Here is a 17528-nt window from a genome sequence, read left to right on the forward strand (position 1 = left end):
CTAATTTCAAACTCTTAGCGATCTGTTTATAGCTATTCAAGTTTGCTATTATAATATAGAGATGATATTGAAAGAAGGCACGGATTATTATGCAAATAATTTTCCAATGAACGACTGATTGAAAAATTCTGGGGTTGACTTTCCTTTTCTTCTTAGGCGAAATGTCAGATTATATATATATAAGTGTGAAGCGAAAGGTCCAATTATCATGCTCATAAGTTCACATAAGAATATAAAATTACCACGGACAATCTAATGGAAATTACTTGCAAAATAAGATGATTAACTAATGGACAATCAAATTTCGTTAATTTCGAGCAAGAGGTTGTCATTCATATTGAGTCGTATCCTCATTAACATCAAATTGTGAACCATAATATGGTTGCTGTGATGGGTCAGATCCCATGACAGATCGGAAATAGTCAGGTTGACCAGGATCAATACGTAGCTGATCAAAATCAAACTCAAAATAATCTTCAGGTAATGGATCTAATGGTTGTTGATATATTGGTGCTTGAGACCAGTGTTCAGGGAATTCAGTATCAAGAGCTGAAGCAGCAAGATTCCCCTGCGCTGAAGTCTCAGGCTCCTCCATTACATGCTGATCATCTATCCCTTCCAAACGGTGAAGGTCCTCTGGGAACTCTGGTTCAACATCGTCTCTTGCAATCCATTCGGTTAATGGATCCTCTGTGAGAAATGCCTCAACACTAATAGGATCGATACGCGAGCGTTTAAGCCTCTCGCTCCTTGGTTGCTCTAGTCGCAAGTTATATTGGACGAAAACCAGGTCATTGAGCCTCTTCATCGCCAGCTGATTCCTTTGTTTACTGCGTATTTGGTTGATTATACTCCAATTTCGCCCACAACCAAATGATGCATTTGCCTGACTTAAAATTCTGATTGCTACACTTCGGAGTTCTCCCAACTCAACCCCATAAGCGCTCCACCAGTCAACTAAAAAAGAAATGCAGAGTTTGAATAAGTTGTTGGGTGCCAACATTCATATTTATCATAATTAAGAAGGTAACTTGAAAATGTTATAATTGTTCCTACTGTACAGAAAGAAACTTACTGGGACTCCCCATTTGTGCAGCTATTCTTGCAGCATCTGTCCCCATGATCCCTAGTTTACGAGAGAATTGTCCCACCTGCCCCAAGGGTAATCAATACTATATCAATGAATGTCATTACTGGGAATTTACAAGCAAACTTGTGAAACGGAACAAATGGGAAATAATTAGACTGAAGTATTTCCTATAGGTGTTGGTATAATAAGAGCCTACAACCATAAGATCCAACCCAGTGATGTATGTATATAGCAAAGTATTAATCACCACAAGTACCATCACATCTCAAAGCTGGATTGGATCCAATGATTGTTGACTTATACTACAAGAAACCTGCAGGAAAATTTCTTTAGGATCATTCCCAAATATTACCTGTATAACAACACGTGCTTGCTCAGTTGGGTCTGGGACCAAGCGAGATATCACCGTGTGCACAGCCAACTCAGGATAGCATATTTCATTTCCTCCAATGTTACTTGATGGCTTGAACAAATAATATGGGTTTAGGTGATATGCAACAGCATGTAGATCTGAGTGAAGCTGATCTCTCCACCTACTGTCAATGATCTTGCACACATTTGTGGACCGACACTCACCCAAAAACATTTTTATCAAGGCCTTGGCAGTGCACATAGCATCGAAGATATAACCCATTGTGGGCTTATCTGAGTCAACCAATCTTAAGATCTTTAACAACGGTTCCACCATAGCTACCGCATTTTTTGCTTTCTTCCAAAAGCCCTCACTCATCACTAACTTTTGGACATTCTTCCCCAATTCAGTCTTTGAATAACTAGAGTCCCTCCATTCGGGGTCAACAAATAGTTGTTGAAGGGGCATCATACGATTCACCATGCTTCGAATGGCAATGAAACTTGTAGCATAGTGAGTGCGAGATGAATGGATGAGGTCTTGACCAATGGAGAGTTTTCTAAATTTGGCGAGGATCCAAGCATGGTTATAAACAAACTTAGATATTTTCATTCCATCACCAATAAGCTCTTTAACCCAATCAAATTTCTCTAGATCATGAAGAATGAGGTCAATGACATGGGCAGTGCATGCTCCAAAGAATATTTGGCCATACTCTTCTGCCAGACCTCTCTCAGCCAACTTGAACTCGGGCCCTTGATCCATAATAATCTGCACAATATTCTTTGGATCCACATATTCAATGACATCCTTAAAGACACTGGAAATATAATCAGCAGTCATGCGATTATCACTAATATCCATGCACCTCAAGAATGTCGTTCCTACAAGATTTAATATTTTTTCAGTTAGTATACCAACAAATTGCAACTCTCTACTGGTTTTTTCTACAAGAAAGACAGCAACTCTCTAAGAAATTGAGTACGCAAAACTTAAATTACATACCTGAAGAACAATAAACTGAGAAGTTAACTAAGGTATGCCCCCGCCGATCTCTCCAACTATCTGCCATCAACGTACAACCATATTGCTTCCATTGTGACCTACGATGGGAAATCACACTCTCTTCTAACCTCACCTTCTCTTTCCTCAAAAATGGACCACCTATCTCAGAGGCGGTCGGAGCTTCAAAACCTTTGCCACAATTCGCAATGGCATTCATGGCCTCCCTAAACGAGCTTGAAGACGCTACACTCAATGGAATTGCATTATCAAAAAACATCCTCGATATGAGCTCACACACTGAATCCCGAGAAGGCCTACTCATCATGTTGGGGACCATGGGTTGATCATCTCGACGATCATTACGAGACCTCGAAGAATCGACTACAGGGCGAGGAGGTCGAGAATGCTTTGATTTTCCCTTACTACCCCGAGTACTAGAAGTCATATCATCAACGCCACTAGTAGCACCACTGCTTCCCCCATGGCCAAAAAGCTTCTTATACAACCCAGAACGTGGTGATGAATCAGTTGGGTGTGGTGTTTGAATTGAAACTGGTGTTGGTAAAGGCTCTTCTTTAGGGTGGTATTCTATATAATGTGTACCTTCATCATCTCCATTACTTGTTTCAATTGGTTCATATTCGGAGTCCTCTAGTCTAGCTCTTTTCTCCGCTTTAAGCTTGTCAAGGACCTTAATTGCAAGCAACATCACATCTTTTGGCACTTGGGTGCATATTGCAACGTCTCCGGTCCTGGCAGCCAAGTGCTTTTTCATTCTTGTGATACCGGCGGTTGTTTGTTTGCCACAAAAGTTGCATTGGAGTTTGCCACCATCTAGTCGGGTGCAGTACTGGTAGAACTGGTCTGGTTTCTTACCCCTTCCAGTCCTGGTTTAAAAATAAATGATTCAAAAACTAAAATTTACTATATACATATTATTATCCTATTACCTTCCATGCTAAATATAAGAGACTAGTGACAAGACTCAATTTATATCTAGTTAAGTACAGTATTTTCAATCATTATATTAACATTTAATATGTTACAATCATTCTTTGTAGTTATGAATGATTTATAAAATTATAAATGACGAGTTTGAACTTAATATCTTCATCCAACACGTTCCAGTCATTCTTTGTACAGTCATTCTTTGTATATGTGAATGATTTATAAAATTATAAATGACTAGTTTGGACTTGAATTGCCATCCGTAAAACATTCACTTCCTAAGAAAGCCCTAGAGTTGTTTCTGGAAAATGCCATTCCTTGAAGATTCTCAATCAATTATAGGGCCTTATAATAGTCAGGGTTATACTGTTACAGTGACCGTTATAACATGCATTCATGTTATAAAGGTCGTTATAACAGTTTTTACTGCAAAAATGACCGTTATAACAGGACATGCTAATATAATTCCATTATAACATTTATCACAGCCGTTATTTTTTAAATGTCTCAGTTATTTGGCGACATTTGCAGTAAATGCAGGTATAACCACGATAATAACATATTTAAAACCTCTATTTCACTATGCAACAGCAGTTTCTAAGAAGAAAATGCGTTCTCCCAGAAAAAGTCGTTCATTTAAAAACAATATTTACTATTATGTGGCATAACATGCATGAGCAGTACCATTATCTAAACCATTATCACACTTATCAAAACCACGATTAAAAAATAAAATATCCTACTGCTTCATCTAATTAAAAGAAAACCAATGGAAAATTATGAAACAAAAAGAAAGAGAGAAACAATTACAGGAAAACAGAAAAAAAGTAACTTACCCCATTATGAAACTCAGAGTCACCAGCAAAAGAGGCACCGTCGCAGTACCGAAGCTTTACACGGTTCCAATTATAAAAATCTGCTCAAAAATCGCAATTCACAGAAAATTACACTCATTTTATGCTCTTTTGATCAAATAAACTTCATTTCAATCCAAATTTCTACTGGTGTATTCGAAATGACCATTTTGTTTAGAGAATTAGAGAATCACAAAAGAAGAAATAAGCTTGCTCAAATTCAAGCTTCTAAACATTAGGGCAACACGACGACCAGAATTTCGGGCTTACACTAAACCAAAACATCCCTTGTAACCCAAAACCAAAACTAAAGAAATTGAAGGAATCACCTCGGACCAATCAATCGAATGTTGATTAATACACAAAACAATATTCAAAGAACTGGGAAAAGAAAAAAGAGCTCGAAGACAAACAATCACGAATTTCATAGCAGTTGAAAAGCAATATGCAAAAATGGGGCCAAAAAAAGCAAAATAAGTTACCGAAATGAAAACTTCGATATGAGATCCAACACGGAACAATCTAAAATAATTTCTATATGATCTTTAATTTGTGATGGTCTAGTCAGGAAGAGAGAATTTAGAGAGAGAGCGCACCTCGAATGGAGAAAACAAGGCACGCAGAAACAGAAGCAATGGCAGAGAGAGAGAAAGGGTAGAGAGAGAGTGTTGAAAAGGTGTAGAGAGAGAGAGAGGTGTAGATCGGTTTCCCGCTGGTAGGGTTTATGTTTTGTTTTAGAGAGAGAGAGGAGAACGGAAGTTTCATTAACTAGTAAGGGGTATTTTAGGAAAGAAAACGTGAAGCATTCGTAAAAAGTTTAATTTTTTTTTAAAAAAAAAGGAAAAAGTTTATATGAGGTTGCAACCTCAAAATATAGAATCACATATGCACCTCAAAAAATCTATGGGAAATGTCGTTTTAATGTTGAAAAAACCACCTAATCGATTATCTCAACAAAGTGATCCATGAATATGAAAACAAAAAGTTTTAAGTATCGAAAATATTGTATGTTGCAACACATTATTTAGACCATCCATTTTCAATATTTTTATATATTAATAGATCTACTTGATTTTAACCATTTTTCAACTTCAAAATTTTTTAATTAGATATAAAAATAGATTTTAAGATAGTACTAAGCATTTTTTACAATAAAATTATGTGTTATAATAAAATTTTAAAGTGCACTTTAATTAGATTGTTTAAGCTTGCAACCTTACAGAAACGGCAACCAAAACAAATCCCAATTTTGTAATTATTGCTTTTGAGAAAAGTGTGAGACCTCGGCTTCACCATAAAAAGTAAAGCTCCATCGTCGAGTTTGGGTGCTTTGAAAATGGGAAAATGTTTTTGATAGACCTTCGAATCGATCATCTCCGCCTTGATCATTATGTTGGCAAAAAAAATAGGATTTTGAACTTTAAAAATAATGTATAATGTGATGGGGAATGATTTCATGCAACAGTTGTATAGTAGTATAATGCTTTAGAAAGTTTTCATTTTAGCCCAATTAATATAAGCCGTCTATTTTATTGAGATGGTTAGATATAGGCCTTAGAATGATTTTTTTATTTCCAAAATTTTTATATAGCGTTATCATCATTAGATTAATAATACTAAAAAATAAAATTGTGATTTTGAATTTGTTAAAGCCTGGATATTGAAATTCATCAAATGGATGGCCGAGATTCATCGATGGATGTGTACTAATTTTGACCATATCTAGGATACAAATTGAATTTTTTTTCGTATGATTGATTATGAGGATGAAGAGAATGTGTGTGCAAAATTGGAGTCATACAAATGACAAACATATGGTTTTCTAGAAGTGTGATTCCATTATACTTCTATACAACCGTTGCATTAGATCATTTCCCATATTGTGATACATTGTGTAGACTATCCATTTGTTCTAAAAATAAGTGTTTACATATGACAAGTTATGTATTTCTTTTAGATTCAAAATTTATAGTCAATGTTGGAAATTGATTTTAGACCGGTCATGGAGATTTCTAATGCTCATAGTGCTTTCTAGACAAGGATTGGAGTTGATACTTCACCTTTTTTTCATAAGGCCTAGACTTTATGAAAGTCTTTGAAAATATATTTCATAGATGTGGAATTTAATTTTTTTTAACAAAAAAAAAAAAATTGTTACGTATTGGATTTGTAGATTCCATGTAATTCATCGCATGGTACACTATTTTACACCCTCGGGCTAGTTAAGATTTTTTCCTACTTGAAATTTGCATAATCACTTAAGAATCACTATTATTCAAGAAACTCAAGATGATAAATTTTTATTTTTTGACTCCAAAACAACCTTGATAATAGGGAGATTTACAGGAAAAATCATGTTTTGTTTTAAAAAATTAAAAAATAGCTCCTTGAATTTGAAAGGTTAAATTCCAATCCCACAATTTGAAAACATATAGTTTATTTTAATTTTTTGTATCTCAAATTTAGTATTTATGTATTTCTCACCGTCACAAACTTATGAAAATATTAAAAATAATTTCAACGTAATAAATAGTCAAAACACCCCTACAATAATAAGCGTTTTGCATAAAGTCACATCTTTAAACAATCAAAGTAAGGCATACCTCCAAACTATGTCATTAGGAGCAATTTTGGTGCCTAGGAAGTTCCAAGAATCTATTTTTATCTTATTAAAAAATTTAAAAAACTAAAAATGTTTCAAATCAAACAGATCTATAAACACATGAAAATTTTTAAAATAGATGGTCAAGATAATGTGTTACAAGATGTACTTTTTTTGGGACTTAAAATATATTTTCTTAATTTTTCATACCCATACATATTGATGTCGAGATGATCAATTAAAAACGTCAAAACGGCCTTTTCGGGTGGATTTTTTAGTCACACCTTAATTCTACAATTTCAGGTGTCAACCTTATATAAATTTTTTCTTCTAGTTTATAAGTACATGATTATGAGAAGAATTAACATACCAAATTTTAGCTCATGCGTAAAGAAAGGACAAAGCTTAAAGGCATTATATATTCTCAAAAAATAAGATGGGTATAAAATATGAAATACAAAAAACTACTTTTAAATTCGGAAAATAAATAAAAAATTTTCTTCTCTCTCATAAGAAGAGTCAAGATATAGTTGCTATTATTATTATTCGTAAATTTACTAGAAAGTCATATTTTCTTAATCTAAAAAAATGAATAAATTAGTAGACTATTGAAAATAGGCGCAATCATTTTGGAAATGCACAGTATGGTTTCATCTGGAATTCAAATAAAATGCAAGTTACTCATCAACCGTCCGATGTCCACTAATAAAGGAGAACCTTTTAATCATAATTAAGGTCAACTCTATCTTAAAATTTTTCTATAAAGCTCTTATGAATTTCCAACTGAATAAAATTAACATTTAAAAAATAATTAAATAACCCCATTTAAGTAATAATGAAGCCCCACATTATATATATGGAATAAACTTCGATAAAAAAATATACAAAATAAAAATAAAAATAAAAAAAGGAGAGAGAGAGAGAGAGAGAGAGAGAATCAATATGCTTTTTACTGAGTATATAAGCTAGAGGTTTCACCATCCAAATTTGTTACATAACAACTGATCTTTTCCTCCATTTTTAGCAGAAAAAAAGGGGTGAATTACGAGAAAATGAACTTAAAAACTCCCTGGTGGAGGGAGACTCCAACCATGATAACAATATTTTTCGTGTAATTTCTTATTTGTTATTTTTATTGAAAGGAAATTCCATTTTATTTTCAAATGAAAATGATACAAAATGGTGCCCATATGCATAGTGCACATGCATTAATCACAGAGGTTGTCCAACATTTGAAATGCCATGATCAGTGTTTCAAAAATCGAATTTGGATTCGTCGAGAGTTCGATTCCGATTTCAGGGATCCCACTTGAGCAGTTTCAAGTCCAATTGGTATTGGTTTAATAATGTTAGTAAAAAAAAGTTTAAAATCATGAGAAATGAGAAAAAAAAAAGTTTAAAATCATGCGAAATGACACAAGTAATTCTAAGTCGGCCCGGCCATTTTTAAATTACTGCTCTTCATAATTCATCTAGCCTTATATTTATGGGAAATTAACATAGATATCTCCTTATTGTTGTTTTATTTAAAAATGTTCTAAAAATTTTCAAGTTTACAGGGATATTACTTTTTCTTGCCTTTTTTCTTTTCTTTTTTTTCTAAATACCCTCTAGTCAGGGGATGTTACTTTTTCTTGCCTTTTTTTTTTCTTTTTTTTCTAAATACCCTCTAGTCAGGGGATGTTACTTTTTCTTGCCTTTTTTCTTTTCTTTTTTTTCTAAATACCCTCTAGTCAGGGGATGTTACTTTTTCTTGCCTTTTTTCTTTTCTTTTTTATCTAAATACCCTCTAGTAAGGGGATGTTACTTTTTCTTGCCTTTTTTCTTTTCTTTTTTTTCTAAATACCCTCTAGTAAGGGGATGTTACTTTTTCTTGCCTTTTTTCTTTTCTCTTTTTTCTAAATACCCTCTAGTCATAACAAGTCCTTCCGAACAAAATGAATTTCATAACTTATAGGTTTTTTTTTTTTAGGGTGAGTAAGTGGGGAGAGGGCCCCTACCCTTTGTAGGAATTGAGCCTAAGACATAGTATTGCAAATCGTCGAGCGCTAACCAATTAAGCCCCGGCTATTTTCCTATTTCATAACTATAGGTCCAAAGCATGCCCTTTTGGGTTTACGGTTAGGTCCAAACACTGAGCTCGATCAGAACCTAACAGTTTTGAATTGTCTTTTTCCCATTTTTGAATGGTTCAGGATTGTTAAAAATGCAGTTCAGATTGTCATTTCCGAACTACCTCTCCCTCGTTTTAGAGATAGGAATTGCTAGTTCCGAACTGCATTTTCCCATGTGCACCGGTTCAAAATAATGAATCGACAGGTACCGAACTATTCAAAAACAATGAAAAATATGCTTCAGAACTATTAGTTCCCAAATCCATATGCCTTCAATTAAGAACCAATAATTCCAACCGTAGGGTATAATGGAAAAAAGTTACAAAAGGGTGAAGAAAAGGGACACCGCCAAAAAAAATTGAAAATTGTGAGACTATTTTTAAATATCATAATAAATAAATAGATATTTATGTCGAGAGATTGTATACGATGAGACCATTTACCTTTCATACAAAGTGGCCACAATTACTTACAACCATCCAATGTGAAGTTTGGAAGCTTGGATGTATCACAAAGTTCGCGAAAATTTCTTTTGAAGTTTGAGCTTGGTCAATAGAATAATTGCAGCCACTCATTTTCACATCTAATGGTCAAGATTAATGTCTCACCTTGTACCAAAAGTAAATGGTCTCATTCTATACTTTCCTTTACGTTAATTACCCCATAATTAAACTAGCCAATAAAAGAAATTTCAAAACCATGGTAAAATCACCATTTTCCCTGAGGAAAAATAAAATAATGAGGGAACCGTAGAGGTGTTCTATTGACTAATGTTTGGATGGTGATGTCTTGATATTTATTAATTGGAAAAAGTTTATATAGAGCCTAGGCTCTAAACAATCAAATTAGAGCCCACCTCAAGAATTTCATTAGAAGACGTTGTTTTGATGCCTAAATGTCCTCAAATTGATCATCTTGACATCAAGATGCATAGACATGAGAAAAAAAAATAGATTTCAAGTTTTGAAAATAGTGCATCTTACAATGCATTTTGGACCGTCAATTTTCAATATTTTCATAGATCTGCTCAATCTACACTATTTTTTAAGCTTTAAATTTTATAGTTAGAGATGAGAATGTATTTTAAGACAATCACAAAGATTTCCAGTATTGAAATTATATTTCTTGACACTATTTGCATGTGGGTTTTATTTTGATGTTTAGAGCCTCAACTCTATACAAACCGCACCCTTATTAATTTGTCTATGAATTCAATCTAAAATTTTTGGAGTCACTTAAATATTAACTGATGATTTTCAAAAGAAAAGTTTTGAATTTTGAGCTTTCTAACACTTAGATCTCACTCTCTAAAAAATGGGTGGTCAGTGCTTTTGTTTTTATTTGGATTAGCCTATGGCTTGAAGATGTTGTATCCTCAAAATCTGTTAATACTAGATTGGGTTTTACCTGACGGAGCATGAATTTTATACTATAGCATGAGTATAATAATTTTTATTTTATTTTTGGATAATTCATTAGGGAAGTAAGGCACCTACCTGTCTTTTTCAAATTAGTAGGATGGTATCAGTGGGAATAGAAACCCAATGTGATGATTAGGATGTGGGGGTGCTACTACAGCAACCCCAATCCCTTTCCCAGTCTAACATTTTTCGAATATAGAAAAATAAGTCTTTGAATGAGGTGCCATCTCATAGCCCCTTGCCACCGTTGGATTAATTACAATGAGAGTGTTGCGAGCACTATATCAATATGGGGCGCGACCCCACCTAATTGACACCCACTCTAACTATAGCTCATCTCAACCATCCGTCAATGGGAACAGAGGGTGGATGGCTAGTATGCGTACCCCACATTTAACAAGCATGCATCTGGTATGTCTGCAAACATGTTATTTAAGAACACTATGATCCATATGTGGAAGTATATAACTCCCCTCTCTCCTTTTTGTTTAGGAAAAATTAATTTTCTAAGCATGCCACCTCGCAATAATTTTTATACACAACACTATTTTGTTTTGAATCCACTCCTCCAAGTAAAAATGTTGCCTCTTTTCTAATAAAAATGCACTTTTTATAGTCACATTTTCTCTTTGTTTCCTATCACTATTGAGGCTATGTGTCAAAGTCAAACTAGTTTTTTGTCTCTATTAAAGCCGATCCTACATACATTGTATTAGACCGGTTACATTATTAATAATGAAGTCAGTTCGACAAAATGTGTGTTAGAGTAGCTATGTTCCCAATTGCAGCTGATCCAACACACATTATGCAAGATTGACTTCATGGCTTATAATGAAGACAGTATAATATAATGTGTATCATATCGGTTTCAATAAAGACAAGAAGTCGGTTCGACACATAGCTTCAATAGAGACAAAAAGTCGATCTGGCGCATAATGTGTCGAACCGGCTTCATGTTATAAAATGAAGAGAAACTTGTCATTAAAAAAGTCAACTTCTCACTTGGAGAAATTTCCTTCCCTATTTAGGAGAAGCATGTTGTTAAATCCATCATTTTAACAAGGGAAAAGTTTATATAGAGCCGAGGCTCTAAACAATCACATTCTGGCCTACCTCTAAAATTTCACTAGACGAGATTGTTTTGATGCCCAAAAATCCTTAAATTGATCATCTCGACATCAAGATGCATGGATATGAGGAAAAATTGATTTCAAGTTTTGGAAATAATGTATTTTGTGATGCATTTTTTTACCGTCAATTTTCAAGATTTTCAAGTTTTCATAGATCTGTCGATCTACACCATTTTTTAAGCTTTAAACTTTATAAATAAAGATCAAAATATATTTTAAGGTTATCACAAAGATTTTCAATGTTGAAACCACATTTCTGGATGCTACTTAAACGTAGGCTCTAATTTGATTGTTTAGAGCCTAGGCTCTATACAAACCTCACCCTTTTAATAATCATAGCAATTAACTCAACTTAATATCATAATGTGATGAAAAGGCAAGGGTGTACACAGAGGCCCTCGCATTAAAATTGTTTATTTTTTGCATAAGTTCACAATTACTCTATTCATCAGATGTTAAATAAGATGTACCATTGACCATATTTGAAGTTTGAGATAATTTTTCCCTGACTTCGTATAGAAATCACACCCTATATGTCTAATTTAGAATTTTCAACTTAGGGTGTTTATGACCTTTTATGAAAAATTTGATTACATGTAATCCTCAACTTTCTTTTAAAAAAAAAAAATGTATACAATAAAACTATTTTTTTTTATAAAAAGAGATCACAATCATTATTAACTGTTAGATATTAAACTAGATGATTAGGGAAATAAACAATACCCTTAGTATTTCCCCTTAGTATTTGTGTATTACGGCATGTAACAATGTTTAAAAACTCGACGATTTATATATGGGAAAAGTTTATATGGAGCCGAGACTCTGACCAATCAAATCAAAACCTACGTCAAAAATTTCACTATAAGATGTTGTTTTGATGCCCAAATATCCTCAAGTTGATCATCTCGACATCAAGATACATGGACACGAGAAAAAAGTGGATTTCAAGTTTTGCAAATAGTGTATTTTGTAATGCATTTTTGGACCGTCAATTTTCAAGATTTTCAAGTTTTCATAGATCTGTCAATCTACACTATTTGTTAATCTTTAAACTTTATAAATAAAGATGAAAATATATTTTAAGGCTATCCCAAAGATTTCCAGTATTGAAACCATATTTTTTTATACTATTTAAAGGTCAGCTCTAATTTGATCGTTTAGAGCCTAAGGCTCTATACAAACCGAACCTTTTATGTAACAATTTAAAACAAAAACTTGATGGGCCAACTCAGGTAGAACAGATCAAGTCGGCTCAGTTTGTTTTTAAGAAGTCATGAAGTTATTATCAAAAGTATGCAGTTGGCATACAGACGCCTCCGTAGGTGTAGAGGTAAAGTGACCTTCAAATTTTATCATGGTACATAATTTTGATGTAAAATGTTCTTAGAATTATCTCAAAATTTATTTTTATATCTAATTATATAATTTTAAATTTCAAAAATGGCTAAAATCAAGTAGATCTATAAACATATGAAAATCTTGAAAATGGACGGTGTAGATAATATGTTGTAAAATACATTATTTCTAAGACTTAAAATCTTTTTATTTTTCATAGTCATATATCTTGATGTCGAGATGATCAATCAAAGGGTTTTTCAATATTAAAACTACCTTTTCCGATTGATTTTTGAGGGGCATCCGTAGTTCTACATTATAAGGTAGCATTCTTAGTTTTTAAGCGTTATTTTCTATCTATACAACCATTTCTTCAGTTAATAACCAAAATAGAAAACAACGTCCAAACAAATTTAGGGAGGTTTGAGTCTTCAAAATTGGAAATATTTGCTTTCTTTCTCATTGTTTCAACAATAAATACTGTTAAAGTTGCACCAAAATGTTCCTATTACATTAATTTAAAAATCCCTAACAACTTTGTCGAAACCAAAATATAAAAAAATATAATATTGATTTATGATTTTTTTTCCTGTCAGATTTTTGCCATTTTATTCTCACCTCCTATGTTTGTTTTATCTATTTTTTCTTAAGAAAACACAATTTTGATCATCTCTCAATTACTCTAAGGATCTAAATTAGTTTTCTGGACTAATAGCTCCTATTAGATGAAAACAAAAGATGAAAATCTGGGTTTTCTGTTTCATTTTGAGCTCGATCTCTTATTTTGATTTGGGTTTTTTTTTTTTTTTTTTCTTTTCTTATTGAACTAGATTCATAGGATGAAAGAAAATAATTGATTTTGATTTTAAGTAATTTTCCCCCTTTTTCATCCCTTGAATTTGTCTTTTTTTCTCTTTTTTGTTTTCAATACCGTGGATCACCAATCTGACCCATTGAATCAGTCAATGTTACTACAATTCCCAATATATTCAAGAAAGCAAGACAACCCTACCGATTCTTCGGTTGGATCGAACGGTTCCAATCCGATCTAGAATTCTTAAAAACGTTGGTTCAATTGTAGGATGTCAGTATTTTTAAAGCACATATTGAGTTTATATAGTTTTGTGTTTTAAGGTTGGTTACTAGGTTAAGGAGATTTCATCCCCAAAATTAGGGTTCCTAAAATATGGATTACCCAAAGTACATAATGATCAATATGGTCCTGCGAGAGCATATAACCATTTGAAACAATAGATTGGGGAGACAAATATCCAACTGTGTCAAATTGATTCATATGAGCCATAGTGTCATACAGTGTACACAGTATATTTTTTGAGGTGTTTTAAAACAAGCCAATGGGTGTTACTGTACACATAGCCTACCATAGCACATAAATGGACAAATTTATGTAACACCAAAATTTCATATGTGTCCTAAGGAATTTTAGACTAAAACTTTCCTCAATCTTAAATCCACTTTTTGAGATGGGTGCAGAACCTCTAAAAACTTCAAATCACCTTGCGACCCTCTAAATAAAATTTGATTTAGAACTCAACAAAAAGAAGGGAAAAAAATCCCCACTTACATATGTAATTGAGGTAAAAAAAATTTGATTGTGTTTATCTAGTGTGTGAAATGTAGGACAGACACTTTGACTTGTTTGTTGCCGAGCTTAAATGGATCACATGCTGGGTTAATGGCCGAGTCTCCGATCCGACTCAACCTATATGATTGAGAGATTCTTTTGATTTTTTGGCTTTTTCTTCCAAAATTGCCAAGGTCTCAATCCGGTCTGAATCAAGCGATTCCCTATTTGGATCATTAATATTTTCATAACTAATTTTGTTAGTGATTTATTTTTAAAAAATTAAACTCATAGTTTTCCCACCTTTTATGTATAAACATCTTCAAACAAAAAAAAGAAGAAAAGAGGTTAGTTGTTTAGGACATTCATGGAAAAAGGATGACAAATAATGGAGCTCCCATGATAATTACTTCATCAATGTTTCTACTATTTATTTTCTTTGGGGTTTGACTTGAGATTTTTTTAGGGTGTGATATTCTTACTTTATCCCATTATTCCAATTTTTCTTTTGGGATTTACTTGGAGAATTTTAATGTGCACTATTTAATTGTATTACCTAGTTTAAAAGAAATGTCATAATTTGAATTTCTCTACAGAATATATGTAGGCTCCTCATCTAGACCAATGGTTCATGCCCTTCCCTTAGATGTACACCTATGAATTGATAGATTATATCAAGTGTTAATGTTGACTGAATTATAAATTGGAATATTTTGGAATAATTGATTTCTAGGTCAAAAGTATTGGATGAGTACATAATAACATCATTTACCTTTAATAGAAAGAGGTCATGGCCATTAAATGTGAAATCAAGTAATTGAGAGTGAGTCATTGACTCTTCTCAAGTCCAAAAAAAAAATTTATTGCGCTTTTTGACACACTCAAATCTATTCAACTTCATATCAGATGGCTATGAGCGATTTTTACCTTCATGTACCATAGATTGTCTTGTAATTTACAATCCTATTAAACAATTAATAAAAAATTGCAAATTTTTTTAGAACAGTTAGATTGTCTTGTAATATACAATTCTATTAGACAATTAACAAAGAAATTGCTAAACAATTACAATGTCTTGTTGATGCAGAGAAATTTAGAAAATTCAAATTTTTATTTTTTCTTTATTTTTAGTAGTTAGGAATTTTTATGGGCTACATGGTAAGAGCGTTAAGCCTTTTCTTGTATTGGGTGAGATGTGGGGAAACTTAGGGTTGACTAAATCGTTGGTCTTTGGTAGGATAAAAAAAATTTAGATAGATTTTATTCGCAATGTTTATCTTTTAACAATGTAGGCAAAGATTGTCTTTTTTAGAGAGTTTCTCCATTAGTTAAAATTGTGGGGAGAGCAACAATTTGCCTTTTTTTTTCTTTTTTTTTTAGAGTTTCTCCATTAGCTAAAATTGTGGGGAGAGATAGCACGGCTATTTTCTAGAGGGTGGTTTTTAGAAGGGGGGAAGTTATCAATCCAAATCTTTTAAGACGTGAGGAGAGAGAAAATAGGGGGATGACGTGTGTAGAGAGGAAATAGTGGGATGAAGAGAGAGAAGATAGGGAGAAAGAAAGTCTCTCTAGAGAGAACTCTTTTTTAGTTGTTGTTTATATATATTTTATTATATTTAAAGGGGAAAAACCCCTCATTGTAAAGATAAGAGTGAATGCGAATGGAATAAAATTTGATTTTGAGATAGTTAGATAGTTCCCTCATAGAGTTTGAGAGAGAGCATATTTTCTCAATTTTTTCTTTTTTTATTGTTATTATTCTGAATTTATTTTCTTCCTACATCAGTTTGGTATTAGAACAAGTTAGATCTAAAGAAAGCAATCACTTGGTATCAGCAAGATCCAGGTCCAGTTTTTTTGTAATGCCACCAAAAGCTAATCAAGCTAATTCTCTTGACCTTTTCTTTTTTTTATTGTTATTATTCAGATTTTATTTTCTGTCTGCATCAGTTTGGTACCTGAGTAAGTTAGATCTAGAGAGAGCAATCAATTAGTATCAGAGCAAGTAAGATCTATAGATCCGGTTTTCTTTTTTTATTGTTATTATTCTGATTTTATTTTCTCCCTGCATCAGTTTGGTATCCAAGTAAGTTATATCTAGAGAGAATAATCAATTGGTATCAGAGCAAGTAAGGTCTATAGATCCGGTTTTTTTACAATGACACCAAAAGCTAATCAAGCTAATCCTACTCCTATAAGCCGGGGACAAGCTATAGAAAATTTGGCTAAAGCCTTAGAGGATGTTCGAGTCGAAGTACGTGAGATGAACAAGGGGATGCATTGGTATCAAAGCAAGTAAGATCCATAGATCAAGTTGTTTTTGCAATGCCACCAACAACTAATCAATCTAATCCTACTCTTGCTATAGACAATCCCTAGGGACAAGTTAGATGTTTGAGCTGAAGTACCTGAGATGAACCAGGGGATGCAACGGTCGGATCAAAGGTTACAACAATTGGAGAACAATGTCCATCGTGAAGAAGATGCTCGCAGCCACATTGATCTTGCACCAGTAGTCCCACAACAAACTCCGGGTGTTTATTTCGAGCATGATCAATATTACCGTTAAGATTCGCTTCTTATAGAGTGACCACAAGATTTTGGTATTAAAGTCGATTTCTCGAAATTTCATGGTAAACTCTACATCGAAGCTTTTATTGATTGGTTAAGTGCAATTGAGAATTATTTTGAATGTAGTGAATTTTCAAAGAAACGTAAGGTTAAACTTGTTGCTACAAGTTTTGTGGGTATGCTGCAACATGGTGGGAACAAGTTCAATAATCTCGACTTCGTAGTGGGAAATGAAAAATTAACGACCAAGGAACGTAAGGTTAAACTTGTTGCTACCAAGCTTCGTGGGTATACTGCAACATGGTGGGAACAAGTTCAACAATATCAACTTCGTAGTGGGAAATGAAAAATTAATGACCTGCAAAAGATAAAAAAGAAGTTGAAAGAAAATTGTCTTTCTGCAGATCATAGCAAATTTTATTTCAAGAACTCTAAAATCTTCGATAGGAAAAAGTGGAATACTATAGGGGGGGTTTTATCGATTAGTTGCTCGAAATAACATCCACGAAACGAAAGGACAA

The 17528-nt window shown here is 33.2% G+C and overlaps 1 protein-coding gene across 19 annotated transcripts in view; it reads right to left on the reverse strand.

Moving 5' to 3' along the window:
- The window catches only part of LOC110006642 (Pectinacetylesterase family protein), a 51461-nt gene that overhangs the window by 24880 nt on the left and 9053 nt on the right, over positions 1-17528 (reverse strand). For 9 of the 19 annotated variants that reach the window (XM_088871324.1, XM_088871327.1, XM_088871331.1 and 6 more), the window contains exon 4: positions 4232-4311. In XM_088871324.1, the coding sequence (XP_088727450.1) occupies positions 4232-4311 (80 nt within the window). Of the gene's footprint in view, positions 1-302; positions 958-1075; positions 1152-1442; positions 2327-2447; positions 3335-4231; positions 4312-4731; positions 4900-17528 lie in introns of those variants that run through there. The other 10 variants (XM_088871315.1, XM_088871316.1, XM_088871319.1 and 7 more) reach the window with 3 other exon arrangements.

Source organism: Amborella trichopoda, chromosome 7 (assembly GCF_054954075.1).
Source record: "Amborella trichopoda isolate Santa Cruz 75 chromosome 7, AtrichopodaSantaCruz75HAP2 v2.0, whole genome shotgun sequence".
Lineage (NCBI taxonomy): Eukaryota > Viridiplantae > Streptophyta > Magnoliopsida > Amborellales > Amborellaceae > Amborella > Amborella trichopoda.